General features: G+C 34.7%; 1 protein-coding gene across 2 annotated transcripts; it reads right to left on the reverse strand.

Annotated features, from left to right (window-relative positions):
- Positions 1-4,040: 4,040 nt before the first annotated feature.
- Positions 4,041-10,848, reverse strand: LOC125675949 (ryncolin-1-like). 2 transcript variants are annotated; one of them, XM_048913809.2, is made up of 6 exons: positions 10,709-10,848; positions 10,432-10,554; positions 9,864-10,006; positions 9,255-9,351; positions 6,349-6,513; positions 4,041-4,370 (listed from the first exon to the last, which is right to left on the reverse strand). In XM_048913809.2, exons 1-6 carry the CDS (start codon positions 10,794-10,796, stop codon positions 4,120-4,122), a joined length of 867 nt encoding a protein of 288 aa, XP_048769766.2. In that variant the 5' UTR covers positions 10,797-10,848; the 3' UTR covers positions 4,041-4,119. The 2 variants fall into 2 exon arrangements, with proteins under 2 accessions (XP_048769766.2, XP_056013918.1); XM_056157943.1 differs by having other exon boundaries at positions 10,426-10,554.
- Between the last annotated feature and the right edge of the window lie 4,721 nt (positions 10,849-15,569).

A 15,569-nucleotide genomic window follows, 5' to 3' on the forward strand; every position in this document is an offset into this window, starting at 1 on the left:
TCTAGGGGTCGTTGTATGAGAGGTAGAGGCACATCACGATAAAGTACTGCTTATAGAGGTAGATGACCTGGATTTATTCCTAGAAGGAAACGTACCTCATCATACCAAACCTATTGTTCTTCAAAAAACTTCAAGACAAGCCCTAGCAGTCAGAAAAAGAACACAAATGAATCTGAGAAGATGGGGTTATCTGAATGTCTTACATTACAGAAACATCTGAATGATTCTGGCGCTCAAGATTTTTTTTTTGTGGTAGATTGAGTGAATTCATAACGGGAGAATTTTGCAAATTATAACAGAATGTGCAATTGAGTTTAGTGAAATGCTTATTCAGTCAAAATTACCTTATCAACAAAAGTTTGATACAGTTCAAGAGAAGTATGTAAATGAAGTTGAAAATTTATTGAAAATGAAGGTTATAAGAGAAGTTAAATATGGTGATTGTGAATTTATTTCAACAATTTTTTACTGAACCCCAAAAAAGATTCTCTTGAACAGAGGGTGATTCTGAATTCAAAAGAGTTGAATGCAAGGTGAAGATAACGAACAGTGATCAATCTCATAACTCCTATACGCAATACAAAATAGATAGTTGGGCAAACACGGACCCCTGGACACACATTAAATGTATTACTTGCCATCATTTTAAAATGGAAACATTTGAGACAGCATTAAAATTGATAAGACCTAATTCTTTAATGGCACCAGTTGATTTGAGATACTAGTTTGCTGATTATTAGAGAAAAGGATAGAAAATGTGTACGGTTTGTTTGGAAAGGAAATGTTTATGAATACACTTATTTACCAATGGGGATTTCCTGTACAACATGAATCTTTACAAAAATTATGAAACCTGTTTTTTCGACTTTGCATCAATTTGGGTTTCAGAGTACTGCATATATTGATGATTCTCTTTTGGTTGGTGATTCAAAGGAAAAATGTACTGCAAATGTAAAGGAGACAGTATCTTTAATGGAAAAACTAGGGTTGGTAATCAATAGCAAAAAATCAGTGTTTGAACCTAGTCATGCCATTGTGTTTCTTGGAAATATCATTGACAGTATTAATATGACAGTAACCCTACCATCAGAGAAAAAGATTTTGATAAAAGAAAACTGTTAAAAATTAAGTAACGAGAATTCAGATGTTTAGCTAGTTTTATTGGATCACTTGTGTCATCATTTAGTGCGATTGATTTGAGTGTTAGAAAAAGAAAAATATAAGGCTTTGAAGATGCATAAAGGAAATTTTGACGGTCAGATGAAAGTAAATAAAGAAATAAGAGAAAAGTTACATTAGTGAATTTTAAATATTATGTCACAAAAGAGAATCATCAATAAGGGTAGTCCTGACATATATATCACAACAGATGCATCTACCGAAGGATGGGGGCAGTAAAAAATTATGTAAAGATTGGTGGTAACTGAACAAATGGCGAAAAATTGCATCATATTAATTATCTAGAATTAAGGGCAATTTGTTTAGCCATAAAGTCATTTTGCAAATTGTTGACAAATATGCATTTAAGAATTTGCTCTGATAATACATCGGCAATAGCATATTTAAACAACATGGGAGGAATAAAATCAGAGGAAAGGAATGATTTGAGTAAACAGATTATGGCAGTTTTGTTGTGATAGAGGTATTTGGATTTCTACAGTACATGTACCTGGGAAAGAAAATGTGGCAGATATTGAATCTAGAAGGTTTAATGAGAATATTGAATGGATGTTATTCATTTTTAGTACGTAAATTTGGAGAACCAGATATAGAGTTTTTTCTTCTGTGTCAAATAAGCAGTTAGATATGAATACATCATGGAAACCTGATCCAGATGCAGTTTGTATTGATGCATTTAGTATGTCATGGTCAAATAAATAGTGTTATTTGTTTCCACTATTTTCTTTGATCAGTAGATGTGTATAGAAGATAAAATAGAATCATGCAGACTGTCTGATGATTGTTCCTTTATGGCCAACACAGATCTGGTATGCAGGACTTCTAGAACGTTTAATAAATTTTCCGTTGATTCTTTCACACAAAAAATATTGTTCATTCAAGGAACGACAAAACGTAATCCCTTACAAGGACAGTTGGTTGCATTCTCTACCCAGAGTTCCGTGCGCTCCTCGCACTACACCTCTGTCAACGGCTTTTTACAGAAATCTTGTAAAATTTTCTAATATCCAGTATTTATGTTTTTGACTAAATATTTAGTCATACTATGAAATGCTTTTGGTGCTATTAAATTGATGCTTTCTGTAAATTGTTTAAAATCGCCGTTTTCTGATCCTAAATTTGGAACTACTTCGTAATATGCGTATGAATGTAGAACATCCACATGGTGAAGATTTGAATGTAAACATGAAATCAAAAGTAAGAAAGGCTGTAAAAGGCTGTAAAAATTCGATAAAAGAGACAAACAGCTAAATGGTAAATATGTATTTATCAAAGTGCCAGTGGGCTATGAAAAGAGCCTGATGAAAGGTGAAGATAACGAAAATGGTGAAAACAGTCATCACCTGTTACCAGAACTTTTAAAACGGAAAGGAAACCGAGAATTATTGTTTATATCATGTGATTATATTGTCACGTGATTCCAAGCGTTGACAGAGGTGTATGTGAAGCTTGCGTAACGCGCCCGCTGGTGAGAGAATGAGTTGGTTGAGTTTATTAGCATCTCATATCTCAGGAGACATTTCGAAAACGAAGGCTTTTCAAGACAAAATCTTACTTGCTTCCGGGAGATATTCAACAAAGAAACAATATGGTACATTTATCCGAAGATGAATATATTTCTGTAGTGAAAGGGTAATTAATTCAATTCAACCAACTGTAAAAGAAATATTATATATTTTTTTTTTACATATCTATTTGAAAGTTCAATTAATACTGGTAGATCTGCTCTATCGTCATATGGGATTCAGTATTCTGGTGTGCCTATTGGATCGCACCCTCTAGTTACATGATTTTTATAAGACGTATTCAATTTAAGACCAGGAAAACCAAGATGCTGTGAAACTTGGGATATGTCTGAAGTGCTTACTTTTTTGCTAAAATTGTCTCCTGTGAAATTTATTTCTCTTAAAGAACTTACTTTGAAATTAGTTATGTTCATTGGTTTAACTAGTGCGCAGTCTTTGCATCTGTTAAGTATAAATCATATGTGCAAGGGTAGTAAATCATATACTTATTTTTAAATCTTTGTTGAAACAAAGTAGACCAGGTTATTTGTGTGGACAATTAGAACGATTTGCTTACCTGTCTGATAGAAGGTTACGTTTTGTTTTGATGTTGAAAGAATATTTAGACACACAAAACATTTAAGAGGCACATGTACAGATTTATTTATAAGCTATGTCAAGCCTCATAAAACAGTATCTAGAGACACTATAAGTAGGTGAATTAAATTGGTGATGTTAAAATCAGGAACTGATATTACTAAATTTGCATCGCATTGTTAGATCAGCCTCAGTTTCAAGGGCATCTGAAAATTGTATACCAGTCAATAATACTTTAAATGCTGCAGGGTGTTCACATGCACATATTTTTGCTAGGTTTTATAAAAAGAAAACTAGCAAGAAAGACGCAGAACTATACCAACAAGCTGTACTGAATATCTGATTATTTCTCTGTTTTGATTTTAGTGGTGCTCATCATCAGATACAGTGTTATACATGTAATATATATGATGACAAAAAACATAATTTGATAATGTGTTCAGTGATGATGTTTGACTATTTCTGCATGATAAATGGTGGAAGTTTTTTTTAGTTTTCTACTTATTGTTTTCTTACAGTGAATTTGAGAATTTACTTTATTCAATGTTTGAGAATTTCTTTGAAGTCTCATATGACGCTTTCAGCTCAGGTAAGCAAAAAGTGAATGACTTGGTAGAATAATATACAAAACATGTATTCTCAATTTAGTGTACAATCTGTATGCAACTAATTACAACTACCCTATATCATAAAGAAAGCTTTAGCTGAAATATCGCCAGATCGGTGTTAACTTCAGTGTATAGAAAGAAACAAAATTAATGTTTTTCTCAGTTCATTTATTTTTTTCAAGCAATGAATGTATTATGAATCATCACTTTTATAAATGCTCCTTTCTGTTTCATCTTGGTCTGATCATCATTAGTGTTGATTTCAAGGCTTCGTGTCTTCTTTTCCAAGGATACCAAGTAGGATGTTTAGGATTGACAACTGCAGAAGTGGTGTAGAGACCGTTTAAGTTTGACTGATGACACTTCCTGTACCACCATGCGCCGTGCCAGACTTTTGCGCAGTTATAATTTCCACCATGTGCGTCATTATCTTGGTCTTTTGTCGTAAATTTCATCCCATTGTGATATTTCAAGCCGTCTCCTGGTATGAGAAAAAATAGAGACTTTTCACTGTTTCTTGCTAGCAATGAAATATAAAAAAGACTTAATTAAGCTTAGCGCTCAGGTTGTTGAAACCTAGTATCAGTTTAAACTCAAAATGTTCAAAATAAGTATTTACTATTTCTTTGCCAAGTACCCTGCGATAAAAGTTAATGTTAACGACGTTTCTTAGATACTGGGGTCCTTACTACGGTGGGCGTTGGCAGGATATGAACCTTTATTACTACAACTTTGAGCGCCATCTATAGTTTAAAACTTGTCTATCTTCATCTACAGCTGGTGAATTATTTATGTAGGTGACTATTCCGGAATGGGATGTATACGAAAGCCCAGAAGGCTCATTCGAGATTCGAAATTCAAAATACGAGATTCGAATTTCGAAATTCAACGTCCAAATTAACCAATCAAAATTTAGGTCACAATAGATGGTAGAGGCATATAAACTTAAGATATGAGAAAAAGCTTATTCTCCTAATATGTTTACCAAGATTTCTTTTAAAACTATGAAAGTTATGATGCATGCTTAATATGCAGACAAGTCCGTAGAAAGCGGGAAGGGAGGGGCAGGAAACTTGTTTCAGCTGCCACATATTTAACTCTGTATTGTGCGGTAACCAGGTCAAATAATGACGAATACACCTCATAATATACCTAAAATGAAATCGTATATGAAGCCTATTAACCGATGAAAGCCCTCCAACAATTGATTTTAGTTTGATTTTGGGGGAAATTCAAAACATAGTAGTTCTCTTATACGGGTAGAAGATCAATTTATAAAGCTTACAAAAAGCGTGAAACGATTAAATATCAATCGAAATAGGGATGGGATAGACAAGGAATCCACACATTTCGGAGAAATTATCGCTGCAAAAAAATCAGAAAGGGGGGTGTTGGTAGTAGTGTCGATACTTCAGGTGCCTATAGAAATATTTTCCCCACCCGCTCCATCTTTTATAGGCGGCGTAAAACCCCAATCAATCAATCAATCAATTTTATAGGCGTCTGTATGTAAACAATGAAGGAAATTCGAGCCATGAATAAATATTTCTCCCCAATCTATGTTGTCTCTTTATATATATTTTTTTATGTTTTATCTAAGCTTATTCATAGCAAGCTTGATTTCTAGTTTAAAAGAAATGTTTCGATGTTTGGTAAACATATTAGAAGAATAAGCTTTCTGTCATATTTTAAGATTATATGCATCGTCTACCTTTTAATCTATTGTGACCTACATTTTGATTGGTTAATTTGGATGTTGAATTTCGAAATTCGAATCTCGTATTTTGAATTTTGAATCTCGTATTTTGAATTTCGAATTTCGTATTTTGAATTTCGAATCTCGAATGAGCTCTGGGCTTTCGTAGATGTAAAACTTATACGGTACCAATTTTGATGCACCAGATGCGCATTTCGACAAATAATGTCTCTTCAGTCATGCTCAACCGAAATCTTTGAAATCCGAAATAACTATGAAGTTTAAGAGCTAAATATAGCCAAAAACAGCGTGCCAAAAAAGTGGAGCCAAATTCGTCCAAGGATGAGAGCTATGCATGAGGGAGATAATCCTTAATTTTGAAATGAATTTCTAAATTTAGTAACAGCAATTAAATATACATTCGTATTTTCAAGCTAGTAACGAACTACTTAGCTACTGGGCTTTAGAGACTCTAGATGTAAGATAAGTAACGAACAAAAACATTTAGTCGGGAGAGTTCTTTATCATTTCAACGTCTAACGTGACGCGGGACCTTATATTGGAATGAAGGCTTCTTTCGAAAGACCCGTGAGTTTCACTTTTATTTTCAGTTGTTTTATAATCTATATTGGATGAGATCCCGTTTCATTCCATCAAAGACCTCAAAGAAGTTTGAAGACTTTAGACTGGCATCCCATTTTATAACAATTTCTCTCAAGAGCTAACCGTTATTATAATATTCGTGACTGCATAAGAAATTTACCTGCCGTGCCACTGTAGCCCGACGTCATCAACTTATACTTGCTATTCTCATCGCCAACAATAAATTTGGAATATTTGGCATACCCCTTTTCTCCAGTGAATCTCTGTAGATCAATACGGAGTTGCTGTGTTTTACCATTGGTTAACAAGTGGATGAATTCATTACCTAAATATAAGTTGAAATGTCCTTAATTAGCGGTTTGATTTAATTTGAACTATAATGACATTACTTGAAGGTATTAAGTAGAGAAAACAATTTTTGTTCAGGTAGGATCAGCATAATACATTCACGAGTTAGTTGGGAATACGTATTGTTGTAAATAATGTAAAATAAAAAATGTAAGAAAAATAAAGCCAGCTATATTACGTAAAGATATGGTTTACTTTTTCACAAATACATGGACCTGTTCATCATAACAAGAGTTCCACGTACCTTAACGGTCACCTGAGTATACACATCATTTACTGTATTGTGTTACAGGTGTGTTTTTCATACTTCTCCATTTTTACATTTGAACTAGATATACTGTCATACACATTTGGTGATTTGGAATTCTTTTATGGGTGAGTAAGTTTTATCACGTCACAGCAAAATGCAATTTCCTATTCTAAAAGGGCAAATTGATTTAGAGACCTCATTGCTCATACGGGTAATCATGCAAACACTGTGTGTTTGATGTCCACGAATAAATATATTTATTGCACTTTTAAGACATGATCAGCTAAGACCCATCCATGGACCTGAACTCAGGGATAGTAAATTTCCCATTGCTCGTTATAATGATACAGGTTTGTTTTTTCTTTTACTTGGTGTTCAGCAGTACAAAAGATTTTATACTGCATTTGCAATACATTATGTATATGACCAATTTAGCACCACCCTGGTAAATGTAACGGAACCCTGTGGTCATGAATGTCACAGTGTTAGTAGAGAGTCCAATGTTCATTCAATGATACATATAAGATATGCATTTTCAATAAATGACAAACTTAGCCCCATCCAAGGACATGGACCCTGAAGTCATGAATTACACAGTATTGGTATGGAGCTCATTGCTCGTTATAATCATACCGACAGCTTGACTGCTTGATGATCAGAATTAAGGAAAAATATTTTCTAAAATTTAATGCATTTTCAGTATATGACAAACTTGGCTCCATCCTATGACATGACATTAACACAGGGATTATGAATTTCACAGAATTGACACAAGATTCAATGCTAATAATTATCATGCCAACAGTTTGACTGCTTGATATCCAGAAGTAGGGAGTATTTTTAAGATATAATGCAATATAGATATTTTTGCCGCACCCTGGTGAGAAACCCCTCTAGGATGATACATGTATCTATAATTGTGGTAAAGGGCTACCTGTTCTTTTTAAAGCTATATATGACGTATTCTTTGGATATTTTCGTAGGAATAAAAACAATTTTTTTATATCAAGCTATGCAAATTATGCAATTTAATTCAAACGGATTAAAAAGTAATCCAACTAATTTCCTATTTAATCGTGTATTCTCCGAGTTGGATAGTGAACGTAACGTTGCACACGGAATTTCGAAAGCAAACAAATACATGGTGACGTGAAAGCGTGGACTGCCCGCAGGCTGTTGGCGGGACACATTCAGTGATAAAAGACAGCAAGACGAAAAACAGGGTAGAGAGAACCACTTTGAGCAAGTGAAGGGGAGTTCAATTTCATGATTAACAGGAAATCTCCATTCAGTACGACTACATACTGTAAACGAAATCTTCATTTCCAATGATGTTTCGACTAATATTTGTTCGAGCGTTTGCGCACATCCACAATAAACGTCATTCCTTCATAAATGTGCATTAGAAAATCACCATTTTTCTCATATAATAAGTACAACAATACTCCTTTAATAACCGTACATAATTTGTCGAAATTGTCAAATCATATTATTATTTCATAGTTTATCATACTGATAAAATACACGGTCTGCTTTTTAACATAGAACAAAATACTTTTAATACCGCACATATACCTTTAAATATCCATTTAGTTCCCATTTAGTATCAATAGCATTAAAAGAAGATGGTATCCAAATGTTTTACATATAAACACTATATGCTAGGTGTGATCCCGCGCTGAAGGCAGAACCTCTACCCCGCTGAACTTGAAATCTTCAATTTTGGTAGCTCCTGGCCCTTCTTTCTGTACATGACTATGCATTTAGGTTTATTCTAAACAGATGTGCGGTCACGGAGAAGATTTTTGAAAATTCGTCAATTGTTGGCAATTTTTGTCTCTCCCCTCAGGCCTCTCGGGTGCAGAAATCCTGAATTTAACCATCTATGTCCTTCTTCTTCAAAAAATGCTACATACCATTTGATAAGAATTGGAAGGGTTCTTATCAAAAAGTTTAAAATGTTCAATCGCTAACGCAAATCACAGGACGGACGACGACGGACGCAGATCATTACCAATAGGTCACTTGAGTGACTCACGGGTGATCTAAAGATATGTATTTGAAGAAGATAGAGAAACGTACAATTATATCTATTGCAGAAAGAATCTAGTGTGAGAAACTAAGAGACCTTTGGTTAGTTGAAATTGTTTAAACATTTACTTAATTAAGACATATCACTATTACTAAGAATTTAACTACATGAATTATTACATCGATTATGTTAAAACAAGTGTAACATAAATACAAAGAAGAATTATTTGTTATTTGAAGAAGAAAAAACAACTAAAAAGTGAAATTTACTGTTGTACGAATATAAGAGGTGAGTATTCTGCAATTTCTTTTCTATTGCGAGAATGATTACTTGGCATTCAGTTGATATTCGTTGTCATTAAAGGGTAATTATTGCTCCCTATATTTGGTATTCCATGAAAATTGCGTTTAACAATCTCTAAAAATATGCATAGCACCTATCCAGTAATTTTTGGAAGGATCCCCAAAGCCGTTTTTGTACTCTTTCCATGTTCTGTAGAAGTCAGTGGAACCATCTATCCGTCTTTGTATGACCTACAATAAACAACAGTCGCGCAGTGGTTGTGTTGAATTCTCATCATCGATAATCCCATGCAATTCATGCATGTGTAATGGTTTACCAAATGCTGTTCAATTATAGGAAAAGCTCTCATAAACTGCGTGTTAGACAAAAGTATTTTAAATTCTAGAAATGGTATACTTGTACATACAATATAGATGAAATAGTATGGTGCTCTAATTAACCGTCGCAATGGTCTAATGATCCGTACTTTGCGTTAGCTGCTCCACGTCTGTCAATTTAGTTTCTTTATATCATTAATACTGAAGCTCTTGTACTAAAGTTTTGTCACAGATTCACTTCATAACTTATAGAACGTACTGGTACATTCTTTTAATTGAAAAACCTCGCATATTTTAATAGAATTTAAATTACAATATTGGCTAAAGAACCGCACGTTCCGGTCATATGGGCAATTGTAAATCTCTTTAGTCATTACTTGCAAACTATTTACAATCTTTGGAAACATAAGGAAAATTCTACTTACTGTCCAGCCGCCTCCCTCAGTCGTCATGTCACAAAAAACTTTTTTCCATGTATTTGAGTTTGGGTAAATAGTGTACACACCATCGTATCCCTTTCTGCTTGGATTTGCCTTCAAAATATCTGCACAGTCTTTGGCATGCTTTCCTAAATTGTGTACAGACAAAATCTATTGATAGATCTATATTTCTTATAGATGAATAACACATTGCCAAATTGCAAACTTCTTTTAAAACCATAAATGGAAAAGAGAATATTGGTTATACATGTTTCATTCATTTAAGATGCATGGCTTAACCCGTTAGTTTAGTAGGTTACAATGTGACCGGAAATAAAAAGATAGATTACACAAGCAATCATTTGATTGTGAGTGCGAATCTTACACGGGTTTTAATTTTCCCACACCCATTGCTATCTAATGAAATGTCTTTTTCACTAAATTAATCACACTATCATTGTACTTATCCTCCACTTTCCATTTAGCTTTGTTTCTTGTGTGGTATGCCATCTTAATTTTACCGGCACTTTTACTGTTTGTAAATTTGTTTCGATATAAGTTCCCTTACTCTTACTATCACTTCTCGTCAATCCATATGTAGACAGGACATCAACCCTGATACCCACTGGTTTCACAGCCTTCACGTATGAAAGCCTCCATGAATATCCATTCTTTTTCAACAGCTTATGTAGCATATCTAAAAACAGATTACATGTCAAATTTCAAAATCTGAACATTATCATTCATCGACGAAGTCAGTACGGTTATGCAAATTCCATTATTAAGACATTCATCGAAATATGTGCTTTTTAAAATCTCATGAAATGCAAAATAGGTTTAAATGTAGTTACCTCGAATGTGTGCATTTTTCTCAAACCCACTGCAGCACACAGCGAGTAAAACTACACATACCCCCACAGTACCAAACATCATCCTCATTGTGCGATGATGGAAAAACAACTAGACATAATGATATCAAAAGAACATGTCTGTAGGTCGTGGTGTATTTTACAGTATATGAATTAAAATGAAACTATAGATACGTTGCATGACAGCATGCAGTGAAACTACCTGTGCGTGTTATACGCACAGTTTGTACGGGATACATACATGTGTGTGGGTGGGTTTTGTTTTCGTATTTTATTGTAACAAAATTACAAAGGGATCAAACACAAGTTCTATAAACTTAGACCGCCCTCCCCTATATACATGGTAATAACATAAACACAAAGTCTTTCTTGATATGCATGATTATTAATTAACATTAAAGAATATGAGTATATATGGGAGATATTCAGTATCAGACATGGCATCTAACAACATTCTAAATATATATAGTTGGTTGATGTACTAAAGTAGGTGAGCAAATAATGTATAGAAATATATCCCCAAACACTGCGAATCATAGTTGTCAAGTTGACAAAAAAGAAGAGGCAACTGTAAGTATAGAAAGACGTAAAACTAGTTTTCCTATATAAGAAAACATGTAAGACTACTTTTGATCCAAGGATGTTTAGATTAGAAACTAGCATTGTGTTATCAAAGTGGGAAGAGCAATCATAAAAAAAATGAAAAACACAAACCCTCTTATTCTCGTCATGTATATTTCAAATGAATTTTTACAAACCAAAATCTGTACTGACGTATGTTATCCCAGTCACTAAATGAGTTTTTTTTTTTTTTTTTTTAGAATTGTCCGAAGAGGAAATTTCGATATTCTTTCTCATGCATGAATTAATTTTCAATGATAGCTGATTCAAATTTTTCTTTTTCCTCCTCGTGTGTCGGATCATAATTTCAATATCTGTATTTCTTGAGACATCCTGATTTCACCTTTCACAGCTTACAAAAAGATCTCTCGGTGACAGCACTAACAGCAGGCATGAGAAAGAATTTATATTTAGAACCATTCCTAACGATAAATTAAAGACGAGACTTTTTGACATCATAGACAGTTGCTTCTTCAACAAAAATGGAAAAAGGAAATATTCATATCTAGTGATTAGTCATCAAAAAACTTACTTTGTGAAACACCACTCTGATTCCAAGCACAAGTACTCTGAAGCTGAAATTAAAAAAAATATGCTAGAGTTCCTCATTGACAATATCTTCATGATCTTTGGTGATCGGGTCTTCCAACACTTTGTTGGAATTCCCATGCGAACGAATTGTGCTCCTTTGTTAGCTGACCTGTTTCTATATTCATATGAAGCAGAATTTAATCAAAAACGTCTACGTGAGAAGAAAAAATATCTTGCTGTGGCCTTCAATTCGACATTTAGATAATATCGATGACGTTTTCTCTACTAACAATATTAACTTTCATTCATATGTCTATTCGATTTATCCCTGTGAGCTCCAAATAAAAGACACCACAGAGTCGTCCACTTCTGCTTCATACTTAGATATTTTATTGAAAGTAGACATTAACGGCAAACTGACAACTCAACTGTATGACAAACGGGATGATTTCAGCTTCTCCATCGTCAACTTCCCATATTTTGTAGCAATATTCCATTATCACCTACATATGGTGTTTATATCTCTCAACTGATTCGATAGTCAAGAGCTTGTTCTGCGTATAGTCAGTTTATAAATCGAAGCAAGCTACTGACAAACAAGTTGATGGTACAGAGGTTTCAACAGCCTCGACTGAAGTCAGCACTTTGCAAATTCTATGGTCGTTATAACGATCTAGTTCGTCAATACAACCTATCATTGGGTCAAATGCTGTCTGACGTGTTTCATACCGATTGTTAGCCGTTCTTGGCACACTAATTTTGACTACGGATAACTCCGTTTGCCTGATCAGGATATAGGGCTCACGGCGGGTGTGACCGGTCGACAGGGAATGATTACTCCTTCTGGGCACCTGATCCCACCTCTGGTGTGTCCAGGGGTTCGTGTTTGCCCAACTATCTATTTTGTATTGCTTATAGGAGTTATGAGATTGATCACTGTTCGTTATCTTCACCTTTCATATTCTTTTCAAACAAATTGTCTACAATTCTTCACCGATGTCTTCTCTGGCTGAAGTTCAGGGTCTGAAGCTGATCTATAGATATTTGATGTGTAGCACTTGCACACAAATTTAGCTCGTTGTCATAAATCTGACTACTTAATGTTTCGTACAAAAGTTTTTCCAGGTTAATATAAAGAGCAAAGCATGGTTGGTCTATCCTGCCTTTAATGCAATTGATAGCAAGGTCCAAGGCCTCAAAATTCTGATAAAAGTTTCTTTACTGATGCTGGATGATACGATTTGGAACCTTCGTTTAAACATTTTGGAAGTTGTTTTCTTCATGGTTTGTCGATTTTCAATTCTTGCTTTCTTTTCTAAACTTTCGCAAAAAAAACCCGATCAGACTGTTTCCTCATTTTTTATAGATGATGTACTGCTATTTTGCTTCCATTGTGACACACTCTTTCTGCAAAGCTTTGCTCAAATTGTTACTCAATTGTTTCTCATAATTATTTACCTGAGGAGAGAACCAAAGAGAAAGTCAGAGGTCTGTACAAGGAGCCACACCCTTGTCACCTGATTCTTCACATACCCTAAAATAACTAATGTCTCATCCCATAAATCGTACAGAACCACATTTTCAATATGTGCCTTTTCTTTGCAAAAATTGGCCAAATTTTGTTCCTTACACGCTTTAACGCCTTGTTTGAGTTTTCCTCATGATGAGATTAAGGTCATCCACCAAACTAGAGTTGAACAACCTCTTTCTTTTTCCAACTATTGTAAATGGGAAGCTTTTTCTGTGGTTGATTGTGTTCAATGTCGATGACAAACAAAGGGTCTCCGTGGCCGAGCGGTTAGAGCGACCATCACTTTTAAATGCAGAGCGTTTGGCAAAGGAGCAGTCAATAACTATGTTTACCTCTTAGGTTTGATACGGCGAAAGCACGAGCAGGACTCTAACCCACTACCTCTCACACACGGCGAAGGGTTCTAACTCTTACCTCCCGGTCACGAGGCGATATGTAGATACATGTATCAGGTTTTATTTTTGCAGGGTATGGATTCAGTTGGTGATGGGGAAAACGTAAATAAATATCGTTTTTGGTTGACAATGATTTGTTTGATCACGAAAAGGAGATTGATAATGGTGGAAATGATGTCTGCGATATTACAAACTTTCCAATTCGCTAAATGTGGGTGTAATTCTTGTTATACAAGTTTGTTTTCTTTTCGTTTTTGGCGTTAGTCCTTTCAATAGTGTACAAGTATGCTTTCTAACAGATGAGGGCGATATGAGTACAGGACATGGAGTCGATGGTTACATGTAGGTACAGTTTTGCGGATAGCTAACTTTTTCATCATATTCATGGAAAGATTTGACTTCTTTTGCATCATATATTATTCTGAAATATGACAAGACAACTGAGAAATATGTAATATTATAAGGATCATAATAAAATTCATCTTTAGAAGCCCAAAGGTCAAACTTTAAAGCCTCACAATACAGTAAAAACATGGAGCATAGTCTTTGCCGGATCTCAAATGTTAGCCCCCATGCGACACTTTGCAAATTGGTACTATTTTGTGCGAATTACATGTGAAATGTGAGAAAATGAGCAATATAATCAACAATCATGGTATCGGGATATGCATACTTTCTATCAAACAAATCAAATAGGAAAAGAGGGGTCTCCGTGGGCGAGTGGTTAGAGCATCGCGCTCAAAACCACACGGCCTCTCACCTCTGGTCGGCGCGGATTCGAATCCTCCTCGCGCCAGTAAGTGAGAAAGTTTCCCAGTCTACTTTCGGAAGGTCGGTGGTCTCTTCCCAGATACATTGTATCTGGGTTCTTTCTTCCACCAATAAAAACTGGGCGCCACAATGTAACTGAAAAAGTGTTGAGTGTGGCGAAAACAGCGAAACAAACAAACAAATAGGAAAAGAGATGAAATAACCGAGACAGATTAGTTTTAATCATCAACTTCAACATTGTAGACCTACTTGTGAAACGCGAAGGAAATGTTTGATGTAAGTACGGGTTTACAAAATTCGGTGACAAATTTAATTTATCAAGATCAAGATGTGTCTACGACACTCTGTGCAATATGATGTTTGCAGAATATTCTTTATCTAAGAAAAATCGATCTCATACTTTGTTCCGCTTCGGAGCCGAGCCCTCGTGATCCACACTGACGATTCCTCGATTGTGACGTTGTATACGATGAATACTTTCACAAGATTTGGATAACCATTTCCTCCCAAGCCCGAGTTTGAACTCACAACCTGTGGTGTAGTAAATGATCTTAAGGAGGTACTTTACATCGTCATAATGGCTGACTTCCTTTTAAACCATGGATAAAAATTTGAATATCAGCAATATTTATCTATTCATTTCAAACATTATAACATAGCTGAGTGGCTCAGTAAGTTAGCATGTCGACTGCTGAACTGTAGATCGCGGGCTCGAATCCAGCAGCGTTTCTAAAAATTTTCAGATTGCTTTTTACTAAAACTGCATTTTTTGACTAGATAAAGTAAATTTGAAAGTTTTCAATTTCAAAATATTATTGTACATATCCACCACTTTTCATCCATATCAAATTTCTCTGGCGTAGCATACATCCTTAATGTGGAGCTTGTATATTATCTACCCATAAATGACAATGGCCTTTGAAACCATCATGATAATATATCTGATGTCATGAGATAAAAATTTGGAATTATAGAATTACCGTAAAAATATCTC

This window comes from Ostrea edulis, chromosome 3, assembly GCF_947568905.1.
Source record: "Ostrea edulis chromosome 3, xbOstEdul1.1, whole genome shotgun sequence".
Classification (NCBI taxonomy): Eukaryota; Metazoa; Mollusca; class Bivalvia; order Ostreida; family Ostreidae; genus Ostrea; species Ostrea edulis.